At 41.0% G+C, this 21,264-nt stretch overlaps 1 protein-coding gene across 6 annotated transcripts in view; it reads right to left on the bottom strand.

The window, feature by feature from the left end:
• The window catches only part of DPYD (dihydropyrimidine dehydrogenase), an 829,935-nt gene that overhangs the window by 259,468 nt on the left and 549,203 nt on the right, over window positions 1-21,264 (bottom strand). For all 6 annotated transcript variants that reach the window (XM_061633709.1, XM_061633711.1, XM_061633708.1 and 3 more), the window contains one exon: window positions 2,375-2,443. In XM_061633709.1, the coding sequence (XP_061489693.1) occupies window positions 2,375-2,443 (69 nt within the window). The remainder of the gene's footprint in view (window positions 1-2,374; window positions 2,444-21,264) is intronic.

The following is a 21,264-nucleotide window of genomic DNA, read 5'->3' as shown; positions in this document are numbered from 1 at the left end:
AAATTGACATTTGAAAGGTTGCACATTAAGTACCAAGCACATCTTCTTATATAGGTCATTTCAAAGTCAGGGTGCTACCACTAAAAAGTCCCTCTCCTTTGTCAGTTAGATAGCACACATCCTATAAGGAAGGTACTTGGAGCAGGGTCTTAGCAGAAGACTGTAAGGCAAGGGGAGGCTGGCAAAGAAAAAGGCACTCCCTCAGGTATTTGGGTCCCTTGCCATTTAGGGCTTTAAAAGTAACTGCAAACACCCTTTGGACCAGGAACAGACAAACTATTAAAAACGTAATTCAGTTTTGAAGCAAGGACACTTACACTTTGTGCATGAATCCTAGTATAAAAGCCAATTTAATTGTCCATATCAATGGACACCCATTTGCTCTAATCCAACTAGGACTTTTTCATGTGTGCAGGAAACTACACCTTCAAATGAATGTTGTACATGTGAATCTTCGGGTCTGACTCCTCAGGTCAATCCACCAACAGGGGTGTGCATGCTTAGCTCTGGCAGTATATTCTGAATACAGTTTACCAGTTATTTTGGATGGAGAGCTAGACAACTTGTTGTTGCTTTTCAGAGGTATCTACCTGGGGTAGCACACTTGTTGATTTGGATTAGGTTCAGTGTGTAGAACCAGTGAGAACATTCCTGAGGGATAATCATACATGATTTGAAAATTGGGGGGGCAGGCTGCCCTTGCCCATGGAGACAGTGCTGGTACTGAAGATGATGAAGTCAAACAATCCTTAATATTTCATGTTATTTCTCCAAGGACCTAAAGTTTGAGTATAGTCTGTGTGAGATTAAAATGGCACATTCAGCAGAATCAAGTGGTAACATTTTTCCTGGCTTGTACCATTTGACACTGCAGATGGCAGAGTCCATATTTTCATGCTCCTCTGTAGTTTGTTTGTTTGCTTGCTTTAATCCTACACAGAAAAACAGTAAACTAAAATGGAACGCCTAAAAGCTGATCTGTTGAGCTGTTTGTAATAATTTCATCTTTTAAATAATTTTATTGTATTTAATTCTTTTTTTTAATACAGTAGGGCCCCATTCATACAGCGGGTTACGTTCGGGACCCCCGCTGTAAAGCGAAAACCGCTGTAAAGCGGAACCCATTGACTTACATTGACCAAAATGGCGCCTGACGGCAAAAAAATGCCGTAAAAGCAGAACAAGCGCTGTAAGAGCAGGACCTTTCTGCAATTGACAACCGCTGCATTAGCGGAACGCTGTAAAGCGAAGCGCTGTAAAGCGGGGCCCTACTGTACATTGTAATGGCCGTTGGCTATATGCAGTAAAGTTTTATGCCTGACTGTTCCTCTGTAGTTCGTTTGCTTTAATCCTACCTCCTCATAGAAAACAAAAAGAGGAGAGGGCTAGGCCTGAACCCTTCTCCCTCACATGCTGGCTTTCAATATACAGGCAAGCCTCCACACCAAATGGAAGTAGGTAAACCCCACCTTTAGTCTGCAGTGGAACAGTGCAAACTGAGTATGCAATTTGGTCCTAGGAAAGAGTAGGCAGACTTTCAGCTTCCCTTATATTTTCAGTGCACACATTGATGCACATAAAGCATCTTTCAGCCTATATATTACTGTCTTAATAAAGTATTTCTTGCTCAACCCCGATAAAACTGCATTTTCAAAGGTTGCTTTTTTCTTTTCATTTTTTTTAAAGAGAGCTAAAATTCCAGGTGTTTGACCGGGATGTTTTCATTTGTGCAAGCTGGTTATTTATATTATAGAAAAACCAACAAACTGCTATTATGTACAATGGCTTTTGTGCTGCTGCCACTCTCCACCCTTCCCAAATCTGTATTAGAAGCAGCACAGCATTAAATGAGCCTTTTATACTTTAAATATTCAAGAGTTTTATATTCAAAATTTCTTCTGGTGCTGTCAGACTAGAGTGCCTGAAGGCAAGGTAAGATCAAGTTAGGTTCTCAAAGGTAGAATTAAATTTTATCAGGGCATCCGTCATAATATGCAGCTTGCTTAAAATGCAAATAAAAAGTGTAGAGATTCAAAGGCTAAAGAATTTTCAGGTGGAATGCAAAGTCCAGGGGACCGTTTCTATGGAATAGAGTAATTTAATTTACATTTCTATCATTTTAATGAAAACACAGAACAAACAAGCAATAATAGATATGTCTTAAGCTCTCATTTTTCGTTGGAATTTCCTTTCTTTTACAGTCTCTCATGGAATAAAAAAAAGTTAAAAGGGTGTGTGTGTGTGTGTGTGTGTGAGAGAGAGAGAGAGAGAGAGAGAGAGAGTGTGAGAGTGTGTGTGTGTGAGAGTGTGAGAGTGTGAGAGAGAGAGAGAGAGAGAGAGAATAGGAAGAGAAAGCATATTAAGAGGCCATTACCTCAGCCATTTTGGAAAGCTCAGTCCAATCGTCTTTATTATAGCTGCACATGATGCTGGCAATGACAATCTGAAAAAGATAAGTATTGGTTTATACAGTGCTGTATTCCTGAATAATTGCTTCTGCACATATTGCAATGTGTCTCCTTCTAACCCTCTTCTGATCCTATTTTGTTATAACTGCAATAAAGCAGTCTTGAAGATTTAAAAAGAAGCTATTGTGGTAAAGGACATTGAATGCTGGGCTTGAATGGACTTAGGCGGCACCATTGGGCAAGTAACAATATTTCAGCATAACCAACCTGAAATCAGAGGGATACTTAATGCCCCCCCATTCCCCAAATCTTCAGCCTTGTGAGAATCAATTGCAATTCTCTTAAAACATCAACTTGGCAAATTCAGTCTTTAATAGATATGTTTTTTAAACCCTTAAATTCAGTGGCAGCTATAACTGGAATGTTGGGGTAAAAAAAAGAGAGAATATAAATTTGAACTGTTACAAGCAAACTGGAGATAGAAAGTTCTCAAGCAATTTTTCCTCTTAAGCTCATGGGAATTTTCCTACTCAGAAATCATCTCCATGCAGGAAAAAGTCTAATGTGCAAAGAGCCCTTAAATCAAAACACACACTATCTCTGCAATAGTTAGCATTTGGGAGATACATAGGAACCCAGAAACATAGGAAGTAATTGCATGTCTTTAGGTGTTAAATTAGCATAGCCAGAAGATAGTATTGCCAGCAGTCACTGGAGTTGTGAATGCGTCACATTGTTCTTACCTTGTACAATTCTGGACTCTGCATAGAAATGGGATAGAGTTACAACTATCCCCTTGCATATTTCATGACCCCACTTATTACAAACTCTCCTCTGCACCCATATATGTCTCTGCATGGGTATACATGTGCATGCACATGTGCAGGTACACACACACACAGAGATTTAGGGGTAAATGACCAAAGCAACTCTCTGAGTTGCCAGATTCTGGAGAGTGCCAGATTCAGAGGGTGCCTGTCACTAGCTATCCCTCAGCTATCCTGCAGCTAGAAGCAATAGGACAAACAGTTCGTCTTCACTTTTAAAGCTGGCACTAATGACATGCATGGCCAACATGGTGTTAAAAATAGTTATTTGTATGGACATCTACATGAGTGCTTATTCAACAAATGGTGCACACATGAGTGATTGCAATGAGATCCATGTCTGCAAATTTATCATTGTATATGACAGGGATAAATCATGCATGCAAACTGTGTTTTCCAAGTCATGACACACGCTACAATTCAATTAAAAATAAGGTGTTCAAAATTAAATGAATGAAGAATAGGTGCCAAAGATGTTCCTTACCTTGGGCATCTTTGGCTTAGGGCCAGCATGTTATGCAGGAACTGTTATCAGTTGATAGGAATATCTATCTGAATATCACACACACACAAAAAAAACTAAGCTAAGGATAACAGTTCATACACAGGCCACAGTGAGACGTGTCTACAGTTATGCCACAATAACGTCGTTAATCTTCATGGTGCCATGGGCCTCCATTGGTCTTGTTAGAACATGCATATCTTCTTCTGCCACTGCACCCCTGATGTTTGTTTCAAACTGAGTGAACACAGTAACAAATATATCTGTCATCTACAATAGTTTATCTGCTGGAGCAAATATGGGTGCAGTGGGGTGTGATGTCACCACACTAGGGATAAGAATTCCACTGAATTTGAATTTAGCACCGGATTTTTCAGTGGTCCACATATTCTCTATCTTTGCAGGATAATCCTGTTTGCTCTGAACTTCAGCGGCTTTCCCCCGACACAGATTTTTCCCCTTCAAATATTCCCTCAAATATATTGTTCCTTTATTAATTTTACTTACTCACTGCAGTACAGGCCTCTCCCTCTCTCTCTGTGCCACACCCCTCCACGCATATATGCCAAGTTCCAAGTGGAAACAAGCAAGCCAAGGCTTGCCCATGTTAAGGACTCACAGCTTGCTGAGGAGGAGGTGGGGGGACACTGACAGCTGACATGAAAACTGCTGACATGAAAACTGACTCGCTCAGTCACAGCAGAGCAGAAGGTGTCAAAGCTGCTTTCCTTTTCTTTATCAATATTTTCTTTCAAATTATCAATATCTTCTTTCAAAATATAATTTTCTTCAAATAAGTTGATATTTTTCACAAATATTGATATTTTCTTTCATTTTTATTGATATTTCCTTTCAAAACAATGTTTTGATATTGATATCAATGTTTTGATATTAAAATATTAATATCAATATTTTGGGAAAGGAAAAATTCAGATAGCTAAAAGCAGTGGATAGCGGACAAAAAACAAACTCAAATCAATACTGCCTGTTAGGTCGACGGAATGTTTTCAAAGCAGCACTGGCCAACGGATCCCTTCCCTACACCAGACTATCTATCATCATCATCATCATCTCACAGCAACAACAAAAAACCAGTATCTTCTGTAGCTTAATTGTGTGTGTATATAGGGTTGCCAGGTCACTGGTTTTCGCCTGGAGACTCCGGGTTTTTTGGGTCCTCTCCGGGTCTCTGGGTCAGTCACCTTAATCTGTGGACTCTTAGCTTTCATTTAAAAAAACATTAAGTTTCTAGGTGGTCTGGTTCAAGAGATATACACCAAAACGTCAGCCACCCACCACTGCAACTTCTGTTAAAAGCTGGCTGCTCTAATCCCCACCCTTTCAGGTTTTTAGCCAATAAGTGAAGTCAGGGTTGTGATTGATTAGATTTGCTGGTCTCCAAGCAAGAGCTAGAACCCATTGCAAATCTTGAAAACAGTTTCCTTTTCCTGTTTCTCTGCACATCAGAAGTTAAGTGAGTTATACTTTCTAATTATAAGGAGTCAAACAAGTTTAAATCTTACTGGGCAGTTTTTGTCTAATTCATAGCCTGTTTTGAAAACTTCCCAGTATAAAATTTTAAGCCATTACCCACTTTTCTGGGAGTAAAGCTGTAATGACAATCCCACATACCTGGGAGTAAACCCCATTGAATTCAGTAGGGCTTACTTTTGAGTAGACATGGTTAGGATTGTGCTGTAAATCAATGGGACTTTTGAGTGAACATAGCAAAGGATTGTGCTGTAAATCTCTCCCCCTCCAATCCCCTTTTTTAAATCAACTAGGCAGGACTGACTTAGAATTAGTTCGAATCCCCACACAGCCATGAAGCTCACTGGGTGACTTTGGGCCAGTCACTGCCTCTCAGCCTCAGAGGGAGGCAATGGTAAACCCCCTCTGAACACCACTTACCATGAAAACCCTATTCATAGGGTCGCCATAAGTCAGAATCGACATGAAGGCAGTCCAGTTCAGGTTCTTCACCCAAAAGTCAATGCTTTTATTTGGTAGGAAACAAATACTGATTTTTTTCTTTAAAAATGTTCTGCAATTATCACATGGGTTTGACAACAGACTGTTATATAAGGTGTATGTATTTTTACATCTCCAGTGTGTGTATATGGAATCATTCCAACAACCCTGTGAGGTAGGACTGGAAAATAAGGCAACTTACAACAAGAAATAAAACCATTTAAAATCCAATAATCATAGAACAAGTATAAAACAGTTGCAAAACAGCTTAAAGTGGCATGATTCTGAATTTTGGGTTGGGTGAGTGAAGTTCCTTATCATTTCAGGTTGCAGTCCTATGCACGTTTCCCTGTTTGAATACATTGAATACATTGGGATTTGCTTCTGAGTAAACATGCATAGAATTGCACTATAAATATTTTTACAGGTTGTGTAAATAAGAAACATCTTTGACACTCATGCTTATATAAATATTTTGGTTGTGACAATAGTCTTGCTGCCTCCACTGTGCCCAGTTCTATCCTGAGTTGCCTTGCCTGTTGAATCTAAGAATCTAAGAACAGTGAAATTTATCTCTCCTAAAGCTCAAGCCTAAGAATCCTCCCAAATACATTAGGGAGGTTGGATATACCTACCATGAAGATATTAAATGACCTTGGGAAATGCTATCAGGCATTTAATATTCAGCTGTGCTTATCAGTCTATCTTTACTCATTACTCTTGAGTAGTCCCTATTGTTGCAGATTGAAATTCTGCCTATGGTGCAAATCTTATACCCAAAAGACATTCTAAAATGGTCTGCACTAGAAAGACATATAGAGAACAAGGAATCCCATTGGAAGGGGGAATAACACCACCCTCTGGCAAGGTAAAACAGTTACAAATTACTCACTTCCTTGTTGACAACTGGAAGGAGAAGGCGGCACATACTCTGGCTACGTCTGAAGGGGGTTTAAAGGCAAATGATAAAGGGTGCGCAAAACCTATGAGCCCTAGCCTAAAAGCCCCTACTGCCAATGATGTGATTTTGGACTGGTCTTTAGACATGAAGAGTACTCTTCAGATGGGAGAGATGATCTCCCCTTTACAGAATCTTGCGCTTGAACTAAAGCAAGTGGAAAATTTAGCCAACCAACAAACGTTTAAATCTTCAGATACACCTACAGTCTTTGGAAATATAATAGATGAGGAGAAGGACAGTCCTAATCCTTTGAAACATTCTCATGCACCTCATTTAACCCTCAAAATCTCAGAACCCATTACAGAAAATGCAATGAATTATGATGCTCAACAATTTTTGGATTACAATTGGTTGCAAACCCGTCTCAGAGTAATTTCGAGAGAGATTTCGTGTATCAAAAACTTTCTAACTGAGGCTAATAAATTATTAACAACTTTAGCTGAAGAATTTAAGAAAATGGGCGCCCAACATAAGTCTGATATAAGCTTTTGCAGTCAGCTCCTAGGGATTTCGCGATCTGTAAATGCGCAGAAAGAAAACGTCAGGAGGCCCACCAAGGCTAAAAAGGCTAAAAAGAGCACAAAGGTAAAAAAGACTAAGAATATTAAAAATGTCAAGTCCAAAAAGGGCAAGAAAATGAATTTTACTAAAAAATTTAAAATCCTAGACGCCATATTGAAATCTAGGAACACTCAAGATAACAGACCAACCGAGAAGAAAATCCCACTGTTAAACCCTAAATCTAAGGCAGAGGCAACACTCCCAGAATCTTCATCTGCTATCTCTGTGCCTCCGAATTCCCTTCATTATCATCTCACAGAGGTTCAGAAGCACCCGTTACATCTACAAGAGTTTAATTCAATCCCTAAACAAAAAAAGGAGAATTTTTGGAACTTAAAACTTATTCCACACAAACTAGAATTATTAAATTGTCCCAGAACGAAGTTCCATCACATGCAATTCGATCGGAAATGTTATATTATTAACCTCTTACAGTCGATTGTTCCTGGTTTGATTAAGGTCCCGGATATCAGCAAAGTGGAATACCTCCATAGTAACACCATAAAGGCTAACATTTTGCTGACTTTTAGAACCCTAGATAAAGTTACTTTATTACGTGCAAACAGACAGTCATTATCTTTAGCGGGTATCGTGATGCAAAGATACTTTCAGAATACAGCTATCCCCCAACCTTTGTGTCGAACTTTGCTGCCTCTGAGTGCGGCACAGTCAGCAAAAGTTTCCTGCACATCTGATCATGTGACAAAAACCTTAGACAAGGGGCTAATAAATCCCCCGACTTTATCAAGGAAGATACCTCCTATGCAGGATGTCCTTACATCGCCCCTGTGCAATACTAACTCTGGAGTGGCTGCTTGTCAAGCCTCTATGCTAACTAACACTCTACCCCTGTCAAAACAGGAATCTAGAATTAATACCTGTAATAATGAAGACCCTTACAGCTTTCTAATTGAAGAGGAAGAGAGTCTCTTCATAGCATTTAGTGCTTTACCAACCTCTGCTCAACAGGACATTATCCTACGATTACAGAAATTATCTAAATATCTCCAGGCGAGGATGATCCAACCTGACCCTTCCTTCTATAGGCAGATAGAACTAAATGCGTGCGGCGATTTACAATCCGACCAGGATGCTCAGAACATCCCTCTGACGATGGACAAAATTTCCTCCTCTCAACCTCAACCTGTAGTGACTGCTCCAATTTAATACCTGCACACGAACCGTCACGGAGGGTCGTTTTGAATACCCATTCCATTCCATCTTGGACTGATGTGAGGTTTTTGGACAAGGAAGAAGAGGGGTCTCCACCTAAATCGTTGGTGCAGGTGGAGCCGCACCCTTCTATGGGGATAATTTCTAATGTTAGTAGACCAGCGTATACCTGTGAGGCGATAATCCATCTGCCGGAGGACCACAGTCCAACATCCTATGCTGGAGATCCAAATCCTCTTCCCTACTGCTGACTCACCTGTGACTGACCTCCTAATGGTCTAACATCTATGATGGTTTTGTCATGGAATGTAACAGGATGGTCTTCCAAGCTTGTGGATGGATCTTTTAAGGACTTTTGTGGGCAATTCCAAATTCTCCTTATTCAAGAAACATGGATGACTGCAGCAACCCCCCCTTATCTACCGGGATACGCAGTCTATACTCTACCAGCAATAAAATCGGACAACAGAGGTAGGCCGAGGGGTGGTCTTGCAATGTTAATTTCAGTAGATCATAACCCAAATATCTTACAGATCGATATGGGCTTGTCTTGTAATATTCTTATTATTCAAATTACTTGGCCTGCAGGTTTAAAACATTTTTGATTAATGTGTACTGCCCTCCACAGAATTCTAAGTACGCAGGCCCTCTAGTTTGGTCTGAATTAGATTTAGCCTTATCTTCCTTATATCAGTCAAATTTAGACCCTCTAATTATAATGGCAGGAGATATGAACACTAGAATAGGACCAAATAATCTTAAAATAGGAAGCAAACTCGGTCTGACTCCAGAAGATCTGTCCCCCTTTTCTATTAGGAATTCAAGAGATACAGCGATTAACTCAGCTGGCCTATCCCTCTTTGCTCTTATTTTCAAGTATCGTTTATACATATGTAACGGATCGGATAGATGCCCGATGTCTGAGTTACACACGTATATTGGCCCAAGGGGAAAAAGCGTCATAGATTTTATTATCCTCTCACATTCTTGTGTTTCCTATTTTGAGTCCTTTGAAGTTCTCGCAAGACCTGAGAGTGATCACATGCCGGTTCAATCGCTCTTCTCCATCCCAGCACATTCTACCCCCATGGATTTAATGACATATGAGAATCTAACTGCCTACGGTGATAAAAGGGTCCGCTGGAATGGGAAAGTGCAAAAAGATATAAACCTCTTTTTAAATTCCCCCAGGATACTGTCTATAAGAGACCATCTTCTGGCCGCTTACGACCCTCTGGAATACTTTGACAAGATAGTTAAAGATATTAGGCCTTTGGTAATCAGCGCCCATTCTACTAGTCAGACAAAACAGGGCTGGTTTGATGAACAATGTACAGCATCTAAACGCACTCTAGCAAAAGCCATAAGGAGATTAAGGAATGTTGATTCTCTAGATAATTTTAACATCTATATAGACCTCTGGAGAAAGTATAAAAATTTATTACATGCAAAAAAAGAAAATTATGTGCGCCGATTATGGATGGAACTTGGCCTGGCTTCTCTGGAAAAAAACTCAGCCAGATTTTGGGCTCTAGTGACAAAAGGTATAAATGGGGACAAAGGCTTTATTGATAATCAAATCACATCCTCCCAATGGCACATTCATTTTTCCACTCTTTTTAGCCAGCCCTTTAGTAGTGCAACTGTAGACACTTACCTCAATGTAGATTCTTTGCTCCTCTCGTGCTGCCCTGAATGGGATCCTGTTACCCCAGAGGAAACAGCTATGCTGATTACCTCGCTCCCTGCTAAAAAAGCTCCAGGGGAGGACATGTTGCCAGCAGAACTGTTTAAATCAAATCTGGACTGGAGGCTGCCAGTTCTTGCTAAAATGTTCTCCTTTATAAACCATCATGGAAAATGCCCTCAGGGTTGGGGTTTAAGCATAGTTGTTCCTATTCTTAAAAGGGGTTCAAAGACGGACCCGAAAAACTTCAGGCCGATTTCCCTCCTAGATGTGACTGCTAAATTGTACACTAAATATTTGCTAGGTAAATTGGAAACCTGGGCAACCAAAAATTTGATACTTGCTGAAGAGCAGGCAGGGTTCATTATTTATTATTATTTATTTATTTATTTTCATTTCTAAACCGCCCATAGCTAATAGCTCTCTGGGCGGTGTACAAAACAAGATTAAAATACAATATTAGAATAAAATCAGTAACAAAGAGCAACAGAATTAAACTAAAACATTAAACATAAAAACATGAACATTAAAATGCCTGGGAGTATAGCCAGGTCTTAACCTGGCGCCTAAAAGAAAGAACCGTAGGCGCCAGGCATATCTCCTCCGGTAAGCTGTTCCACAGTTCGGGGGCCACCACAGAAAAGGCCCTAGATCTAGTAACAATTCTCCGGGCATCCTGGTGAGTTGGTACCCGGAGGAGGGCCTTAGATACTGAACAAAGTGAATGGGTAGGTTCATAGCGGGAGAGGCGTTCCACAAGGTATTGCGGTCCCGCACCGTGTAAGGCTTTATAGGTCAAAACCAGCACCTTGAATCTGGCTTGGAAGGAAAGTCCACAATAGATCAGTGTTTCATTTTACATCATTTAATTCAAAAATACTCACTTAATGGTAGAAAAGAGTTATTCGTCACCTTTGTGGATTTTACTTCAGCCTTTGATTTGGTTGATAGAGCCTGTTTGTGGCAGAAGTTATCTGCCACCAACACTGACAGAAGATTATTATGCTTAATTCAAATGATGTATTCAAATACCTCTCTCAGGGTAAGGCTAGGAGTAAATGGTATACTATCAGAATCTATTCCAACTGCCAGAGGAGTTCGACAGGGGTGCCTCCTGGCTCCGTTTCTTTTTAATTTTTATATTAACGATATCGTTCGGGAATTGAGTGGCCCAGAATATTTTCCAGCCTCCATTCTAGATGTTAAGCTCTCGGCGTTGTTATACGCGGATGATATAGCCTTGATTTCAATTACATTAGTTGGGATGCAGAAGTTACTAAGAAGTGTAAGTAAGTTTTGTGCTAAGGAGCACTTATCAATCAATTATGCCAAAACAAAAGTGGTAGTTTTTGGGAAGAAAAAGAAAGTTCACGCGTGGAAGTTAAATGACAAATTTATTGAACAACAATGTAGCTTCAAATACTTGGGATTGGGATTTAATGCCCAATTTGCATGGAAACTTCATCTTGCTACAGCCAAATTGAAAGCTTCCTGTTCTGTTCAATCGCTGTTGCGTTTTTCAAAGTTCAAAGGGGGAGGTCTGGTTACGCCTGCTGTTGAGGTGTTTCGGTGAAAGGTAGTTCCGCAACTCCTCTATGGTGCTGAAACTTGGGGGTACACAAATATCTCCACTCTGGAGATAACACAGAATATTTTTTTGAGATCTCTTCTTGCTGTACCGCATGCTACACCTGCATTCCTTTTGAGAACAGAAACAGGGCTTTATTCTATACAATCCTCTGTTCACGCTGCACTTGCCACCTACTGGCTGAGGCTGGTGTGTATGAATGCCTCCTGTCTCCCAAAGAAATGCCTTTTAGAACAATTACAGACCCCATCCCTTGGTTGCTGGATAAATTTAGTTATACCTATTCTGGCTGCTTATGGGATTAACATGGAAATTCTACCTATTCACCCCTCTCCTAATGCGAAACAGCTCCTCAAAGAAAGAATCTTTTTCTACTCTAAAAGATGGGACCTCCATGCAGCCACCCAATCACCTTTCTCTACCTGGTTCCCCCTGTATAAAACTACCTTTGGCCTGGAGAAATACTTTTCTTTCCTTACAGTTCCATCTTTGAAAAAATCCTTTACCGCCTTACGTTTGCAGTCCATGCCCTCGGCTTTCAGGGAGGGGAGGTATGCAAATGTTCCAGTCCATCAAAGGCTCTGTATCTGCCAAAATGATGTGGTTGAAGATATTGTTCATTATTTACTAGGCTGTCCCTTATATAAATCTCCAAGGCAGAAACTTTTCTCGGCTATTCCCCACCTCCTATGAAATAGACCTCCCTTGGAACAAATATGCAACTTACCTGTGGGCAATGACATATTTGTAACCACTCAAGTGGCAAAATTCACCCTAGCGGCAGGGAAAATAAGAACTAGATATCAAAAACATTTAGTAGAAGTCCCAATTTTATCCTGATTTTAGCACTTTTTGTTTGGTCCGATAATTTTAATTGAAATGATTTTATATAATCTTCTATTTGCTCCTTTCTCTTGAATTTTTTGACATTTTTAACCGAAATGCTTATATATATTCTCTGTATCAACTGTCCTCTTTTGAAATTCTTGTATTAATATTTCTTTGTGACGGCCAATGGCTATGAACAATAAAAGGAAATACACTATAAATATTTTTTCATACTATGTCCCGATAAATATCTGATTTCAAATTATGGTTGTACATTATTATTTCCTCTACATTTTAAGTGTGCCCTTATTCCTTGGGGTGGTCATGGTCCCCCTCTGTTGTTTTCACTCTGAGAGGCAGATTAGGCTGAGAGATGGTGAGTAGCCCATGGTTACCAAGTGAACATTGTGGCTGATTTCCATTTTAAAAAATAATTAAAATGATTTATATAGAGGCAACATTTATTAAGCATATCAACATTACAATACTTGGCATGAGTGAATTAAAATGGACTGGAATGTGACATTTTCAATCAGGCAACTACAAAATATTTTATGCAGGAAATGAGAAATCAAGAAGAAACAGGGTTGCTTTAATAGTGAGAAGTGATGTAGCAAAAGCAATTAGGAGCTACAACGCAAGGTCTGAGCAAGTGATATCAATGAGATTAAACAGCAAACCTATTAACATTACCATCATCCAAGTCTACACTCCAACATCAAAAGCAGAAGAATTGGAGAGATTTTATGCAGAAGTACGGGAGGAAATTGATCACACACCAAAACAAGATATGATGATAATCATGGGGGACTGGAATGCAAACGTAGGGAACAGAGAAGAACTAGGAATTGTGGGGAGATGGGGCTTAGGTGACAGAAATGAAGCAGGAGAAAGACTTATTGAATTCTGTGAAGCCAATGATTTGTTTCTTGCCAACACATTTTTTTTTAGCAACCAAAAAGACGACTGTACACGTGGACATCACCTGATGGTCAATATAGAAATCAAATTGATTATATAATTGGAAATAGAAGATGGAGAAGTTCCATACTTTCTGCAAAAACAAGACCAGGAGCAGACTGTGGTACAGATGATGAACTGATCGTATCGAAAATCAGAGTAAAGCTAAAGAAGAACAACAAAGCACTCATAATGCCAACATACAATTTAAATAACATCCCAGAAGAATATAAAGATCAAATAAGGAACAGGTTTGAGGCTTTAAACTTAGTTGACAGAGAACCAGAAGAACTATGTACTGAAGTCAGGGACATTATCAGGGAAGAATGCAAAAAGACAATACCTCTTGTTAAACAGAGAGAAAGACCTCAATGGATGACTGAAGAAACTCTTAAAATGGTTAAAGAGAGAAGGAAAGCAAAAGCAAAAGGAGATAGAAACACGGTCAGAACACTAAATGCAACTATACAACAACTAGTACATAGGGACAAAGAAAACGATTACAATAGTTATTGTATAGAAATAGAAAAGGACAACAAAAAGGGAAGAACAAGAGCCCTATTCCAAAAGATCAGAGAAATGAAAGGGAAATTTAAACCACGAGTAGGGATGTTGAATAATCAACAGAGGAACACACTGACTGACCAAGATGAAATAAAAGATGGAAGCAATACACTGAAGAACTCTATAAAAGAGATGCCAGGATGACAGATTCATTCACGGAGGAACCATATGATGAAGAACCAGAAATTTTAGAATGTGAGGTGAAAGCTGCTCTTAAAATTCTTGGAAGAAACAAATCACCAGGAATAGATGGCATACCAATAGAGTTGCTACAAGCTACTGGGACTGAATCTGTCCAAATTTTGACAAAAATTTGTCAAGAAATATGGAAAACTAAACAATGGCCCACAGACTGGAAGCGTTCAATATATATCCCACTTCCAAAGAAAGGGGATCCCAGGGAATGCAGTAATTATAGAACTATTGCCTTAATAACTCATGCAAGGAAAGTAATGCTCAAGATTCTACAACAAAGGCTCTTACCATATATGGAGCGAGAAATGCCAGACATCCAAGCTGAATTTAGAAAAGGAAGAGGCACCAGAGATCATATTGCAAACATACACTGGATAATGGAACAGACCAAGGAATTTCAGAAGAAAATCACCCTGTGCTTTATAGACTACAGCAAAGCCTTTGACTGTGTAGATCATGAAAAACTATGGAATGCTTTAAAAGAAGTGGGGGTGCCACATAATCTGATTGTCCTGATGCACAACCTATACTCTGGACAAGAGGCTACTGTAAGGACAGAATATAGAGACAGGACTATATTTTTATCACCCTATTTGTTTAGTCTGTATGCAGAATATATCATACGGAAAGTGGGATTGGACCAAGATGAAGGAGGTGTGAAAATTGGAGGGAGAAAAATCAATAATTTAAGATATGCAGACGATACCATACTCTTAGCAGAAAACAGTAATGATTTGAAATGAATGCTGATGAAAGTTAAAAAGGAAAGCACAAAAGCAGGACTATAGTTGAACGTCAAAAAGACTAAAGTAATGACAACAGAAGATTTATGTAACTTTAAAGTTGACAATGAGGACATTGAACTTGTCAAGGATTATCAATACCTTGGCACAGTCATTAACCAAAACGGAGACAATTTTCAAGAAATCAGAAGGAGGCTAGGACTGGGGAGGGCAGCTGTGAGAAAACTAGAAAAGGTCCTCAAATGCAAAGATGTATCACTGAACATCAAAGTCAGGATCATTCAAGCCATGGTATTCCCGATCTCTATGTATGGATGTGAAAGTTGGACAGTGAAAAAGGTGGATAAGAGAAAAATAAACTCATTTGAAATGTGGTGCTGGAGGAGAGCTTTGCGCATACCATTGACTGTGAAAAAGACAAATAATTGGGTGTTCGAACAAATTAAACCAGAACTGTCACTAGAAGCTAAAATGATGAAACTGAGGTTATCATACTTTGGACACATCATGAGAAGACACGATTCACTAGAAAAGACAATAATGCTGGGAAAAACAGAAGGGAGTAGAAAAAGAGGAAGGCCAAACTAGAGATGGATTGATTCCATAACGCAAGCCACAGACCTGAACTTACAAGATCTGAGCAGGGTGGTTCATGACAGATGCTCTTGCAGGTAGCTGATTCATAGGGTCGCCATAAGTCGTAATCGACTTGAAGGCACATAACAACAACAACAACAACAAATGTTTATGAAGTAATGCAGATCTACATAATACATTAAAGCACATTTAATTCACATTTATTTATTTATTTTATTTATTTTTTATTTTATTTATTAAATTTATATACCGCCCGACTAGCGATAGCTCATTACTTCCCTCAAAGAATCCTGGGAAATGTAGTTTCCCCCTCACTGTTATAGTTCCCACCACCCTTAACAACCTACAGTTCCCATGATTCTGTGGTGGGATTAATATGCTTCAAATGTATGTTGAATGTGCTTCAAATGCATGGTGTGGATCTGCCCTAGGTATGTTGTGCATTCATTAGTGAATTGAAAAGAGAAATTTTAAAAGATAATTTTTAAACAGGGGAAGGACTGTAGCTCATTGGAAGGGCACATGCTTTGCATGCAAAGGTCCAAAATCCAATCTCTGGAAAAGGCTATTGCCTGGAATCCTGAAGAGCCAATACTAGTCCATGTCATCAGTACTGAGCTAGATAGTACCAAATGGCCTGAGTCGGTATAAAGCAGATTCCTTTGTTCTTTAAAGAGGAAAAAGATCCAAGGGTCATAATGACTCTGAAATTTATTTATACATTTTACTTACAACATTTATATACCACTTTATTGTAAAAACCCTCAAAGCAATTTACAAAAGGAATTAAAACAATAAGATTATTGGGGAAAACAGTTAAAAACAAGTATTTAAAAACATTCAATAAAATGAAACCAAAAATGAGTTAAAAACAGATAAAAAGCATAAAAAGGCAGACCGGTACACAATAAGACCACTCTCATCCATGATTTGATTGTGGATAAAGGTGCCGATTTGGTGTGCATTACCGAGACCTGGGTGGGTGAGCTGGGAGGAGTTGATCTGACCCAGCTTTGCTCACCTGGATACTCAGTGCAACACCAGCACAGGCTACAGGGATGGGGGGGGAGGAGTTGCTGTGGTCTACAGAACTTCCATCTCTGTCACCAGGAAACCACTCTATCTTGGAGCTGGCTGTGTGGGCCTGCACCTGGTGTCCGGCCATGGAGACAGTAAACTAGGGTTGCTGCTGGTGTACCGTCCACCCTGCTGCCAGCAGCTTCTCCGACTGAGCTGGCGGAGGCCATCTCAGCTGTGGTGTTGGAGGAGCCCAGAACGATAGTGCTGGGTGACTTCAATGTCCATGCTGAGGCTGCCTCTAGTGTTCTGGCTCGGTACATGGTCAGATCACTTCCTGGTGAAGTTCAGACTTATGGCTCCGATCCTTCCCTGCAGGGGTGGTGGATAGATTAAGATGGTCCGCCCCTGGAACCTAATGGAATCCACTGGATTCCTGAATGATGTAGGGGAGTTCCCAGTAGATGGAGCAGGTGACCCTGTTGAAGCCCTTGCCACACTGTGGAACAGTGAGGTGTGTCGGGCTCTTGACACGGTTGCCCCCAAGCGCCCTCTCCGGCATTGTGGAGCCCAATCTGCACCTTGGTACAACAGTGAGCTAAGGGCAATGAAACAGGCTGGACGACGGCTAGAGTGCAAGTGGCGAAAGATGTGCTGTGAGGCTGATCGGGAATGAGTAAAACACCATAACCGTGCCTACTGTGTGGCAGTGAGGGCGGCAAAGAAAGCCCACTTCTCTGCCTCCATCGCATTCTCAAGTAGCCATCCGGTGGAGCTTTTCCATATTGTCAGGAGTCTGTTGACATCAACTCCAGGAAATAGAGTTTTAGACCCTTCGGAGGCCCACTGTGAATTGTTTGCTAGGCACTTTGAGGGTAAAGTTGCTTGCCTTCGTAGCAGTCTTGATGCCCCCTCTACATCTACTGTAGTCCCCAATGAGGTGTCCAGTGCAACGTCTGCAACTTCTTGGGAACAGTTTCAGTTGATGCGGCCTGATGACATGGACAAGGTGTTTGCGATGATGCAGCCAGCAATGTGTCCTCTCAACCCTTGCCCTTCTTGGCTTATTAAAGCTTGCCGAGAGGGGTTGACTGGGTGGATCCAGAGTGTGGTCAACGCATCATTGCGGGAGGGAGTGGTTCCAGGCGCCTTGAAGGAGGCGGTGATCTGACCACTCCTGAAAAAGCCCACCCTGAACCCATTGGGTTATGACAACTACCAACCGGTTGCAAATACCCCCTTTTTAGGGAAGGTGATTGAGAGGGTTGTGGCGCAGCAATTGCAAACACTCTTCTATGAAACAGATTATCTTGACCCATCCCAGTCTGGGTTCAGGCGTGGTTATGGGACTGAATCGGCCTTGGTCGCCCTGATGGATGACCTTTATCGGGAGAAGGGCAGGGGGAGTGTGACCCTGTTATTCTTACTTGATCTCTCAGTGGCTTTTGATACCATTGACCATGGTATCCTTCTGGGCTGACTTGGTGAGCTGGGTATTGGAGGAACTGTTTTACAGTTGTTCCAATCCTATCTCCAAGTTCACTCTCAGAGAATAGCATTGGGTAATTGTCTTTCAGCCCCTTGACAGTTGTGCTGTGGGGTGCCACAGGGTACCTTCTTGTCCCCCATGCTCTTTAACATCTATATGAAGCCCTTGGGAGCAGTCATCAGGAGATTTGGGGTGAGGTGTCAGCAGTATGCTGACGACAACCAGCTCTATTTCTCCGTAACATCTGAATCGGGAGAGGCTGTGCAAGTCCTGGACTGGTACTTGGACTCGGTGGTGGGCTGTATGAAGGCCAATAAACTGAGTCTGAATCCTAGCAAGACAGAGGCACTGTGGGTTGGTGGTTCCAGAGTTCGGATAATTGGTCAGTTGCCTGCTTTGGATGGAGTTGTACTCTGAAAGAGCAGGTCCATAGTCTTTGGGTGGTCCTGGATCCACCTTTGTCACTAGAGGCCCAGGTGACCTCTGTGGCTAGGAGTGCCTTTTACCAGCTTTGGCTGATAAGACAGCTGCAGCCGTTCCTGGACTGGGATAGCCTGACCACTGTTGTCCATGCACTGGTAACCTCTAGGCTGGATTACTGTAATGCGCTCTATGTGGGGCTGCCCTTGAGGTTGGTCTGGAAGCTGCAGCTAGTGCAAAATGCATCCGCGAGACTGCTCACTGGGGCAGGATATCGCCAACATGTCATCCTGCTGCTGAAAGAACTGCACTGGCTGCCCATTTGCTGTCGGGCCAAGTTCAAGGTTCTAGTTTTGGAGTACAAAGCCCTATACAGCTCGGGACCAGGATACCTGAAAGACCGTCTTACCCCTTATATACCCAACCGATCACTGCACTCTGCAGGTGAGGGCCTCCTGCAGATACCATCTTATCAGGAGGTTCTTTCTGTACAATATAGGAAAAGGATCTTTAGTGTGGCAGCACCTACCCTGTGGAATTCCCTCCCGTTAAATATTAGGCAGGCGCCATCTCTGCTATCTTTTCAGCACCTTTTGAAGACTTTCCTCTTCCAACAAGCCTTTTAAGTTGAGACCTATCCCAGTCTGCGTCTGTGTTAGAATTGCTTTTAATATGTCTTTTAATATTTTAACCCTTTTTTTAAAAGATGTTTATAAAGTTTTTAACGTTGTTTTGTTTTAATTGTATTTTAAGGTCTTTTTATGCTGTTTTAAAGTGTTTTTAATGTTTCTGTTTTCCGCCCTGGGCTCCTGCTGGAAGGAAGGGCGGGTATAAATTAATTAATTAATTAATTAATTAATTAATAGCTTTTACATGCCTGGGTAGGCTTGCCTAAACAAAAAATATTTTTAGCAAGTATAAAAAAAAAGTACAATGAAGGGGCCTGCCTGGCTGCCAGGGTTTTTTTAGTTTTGGTTTTTGGTTAGGAACACTGACTGGATGCGGAATGCTGAGTTTTCTGCCTTACTCACAGGAATCTTGTTGTGGTTCGTGTGGTATTGCATTTAGGGAATCATCACTGTCCATTGTTTTTCTTTGCTATTTGCATTTCATTTGCCTCCGACCTTACTCCCTTACATCCATAAAAGCAGTAACAGTCGTTCCATGTGCTCAGCTCAAGCCCCTTAAACCCACTGATGATGCACCTTGTTATTTGCATGATGGTTTGTTTCTTGCCCAATAGTGGTAAAAGAGAATTCACATACTGGGAATTGTGGCTTCAACTGCTGTTGTTCCCAAGCTACTGCCTGTGAAGGTAGACCAAACCATATGTGTTTTCTCTCTGTCAGTTATTACTCACTGGAATTGGGCTGGCTGTCAAAGTGATTTTATAGCAGCCCACAGGATAGGCAGGAAAGGTTAGAGAATCTTCTTAACTCTTACTCATTTCCCAAACCCCTCTCTGCAGTGAAGGGTCAAGTGTGTAAAGGGTTTTGGAGCAACTGTGTTAAAAGGCAGGCAGGGGATTTCAGGCAGTGGTTTCCAATCCTGCTTGGATATGGATATCTTTGCAGAGGATCCCTAGTCAAGCCTTACCAACAGCACAATCCTAATCATATCTACTCAGAAGTAAGTCCTGTTGAGTTCTATGGGGCTTGGTAAGCGTGTTTAGAAGTGCAGCCTTCAGGGGCATCCATCTTTACTCTGAGTGCTCCCATCTAACATCTCTACAACACTAGGCTCCTTTTTTCCTAAAATGGCCTTCTGGTGATTGGCCTGGCCTGAGGGCACTTAAACCCTTCTTGACAGAAGCAAGTAAGGTAGATTAAATGTTCCCTACCCAGGCTCCCTAAACAGATGGAAAGGAATGGTCCCATCACTTCAGCTGGACCTGAGAACACCCTCATTTAGCTAAGATTTCTATCTTAATTTCCAACTGGAGAATGTTTTTTTCTTTGAGTGGTATGCGCCAAGCAACTGTGGATAATGCTTAACATATCATGCTTAATGACATCACTAGGCCCTGCCCCATGACTAGGGCTCACCCTTGAAATCTCAGGGTTTGGGATGCTTCTGACCTGGCAACTCAATGAGGGGGAGGTAGTTTTCTGTTTATTTCAAAATTATTTCAAAGGTTTGGATTAAATTTTTCATACTGAGATAATAATGACTGACATTCCTGTTCAAAAGCCTGTCTTTTAAATAAGGGAGGTGGGGGAGTGATGTTAATTGGATTACTGACATGTCTACAGTTAAAAGATTGGCTCAATAACTTGATTCTTAATGTACTGTCTTTTAACTGGCCTTTTAATTTTTTTTTAAATGGATACCCAGAACAGCTTCTAGTCTAGGCCCAATTCAAAGTGCTGGTAGTAACGTTTAAAGCAGCATTTACCAACCTGGTACCTTCCAGATGTTTTGATCTACAACTCCCATTAGCATGCACTGACTAGGGCTGATGGGAGTTGTAGTCCAAAACATCTTGAGGACATAAGAACGGTAGCTGGCCATTAGATCTGCCAAGGGAATTTGTCTTGCTTAGGGCTGTCATTGATAGCTAATAGCATTTAAATCCCTGAAGTGAACCATCTGCAAGAACCAAACATGTGTGTGGGGAGTGGGTTTATAGGGAACTACTGAGCCTTTTCCCTCCCCCACATCTCCCATTAGAGCACTCAGACAGATGTGCATAGTGTGGAGTGCACTGCAATGCACATAGCTGTTACCTACATTAGGGTATGGCCAGAGGGCATATGGTGCAGCCACCTTGCTG

This window comes from Rhineura floridana, chromosome 6 (assembly GCF_030035675.1).
Source record: "Rhineura floridana isolate rRhiFlo1 chromosome 6, rRhiFlo1.hap2, whole genome shotgun sequence".
In the NCBI taxonomy this organism is placed as follows: domain Eukaryota; kingdom Metazoa; phylum Chordata; class Lepidosauria; order Squamata; family Rhineuridae; genus Rhineura; species Rhineura floridana.
The sequence above is the reverse complement of the archived record's forward strand: the minus strand, read 5'-3'. Positions and strand labels throughout refer to the sequence as shown.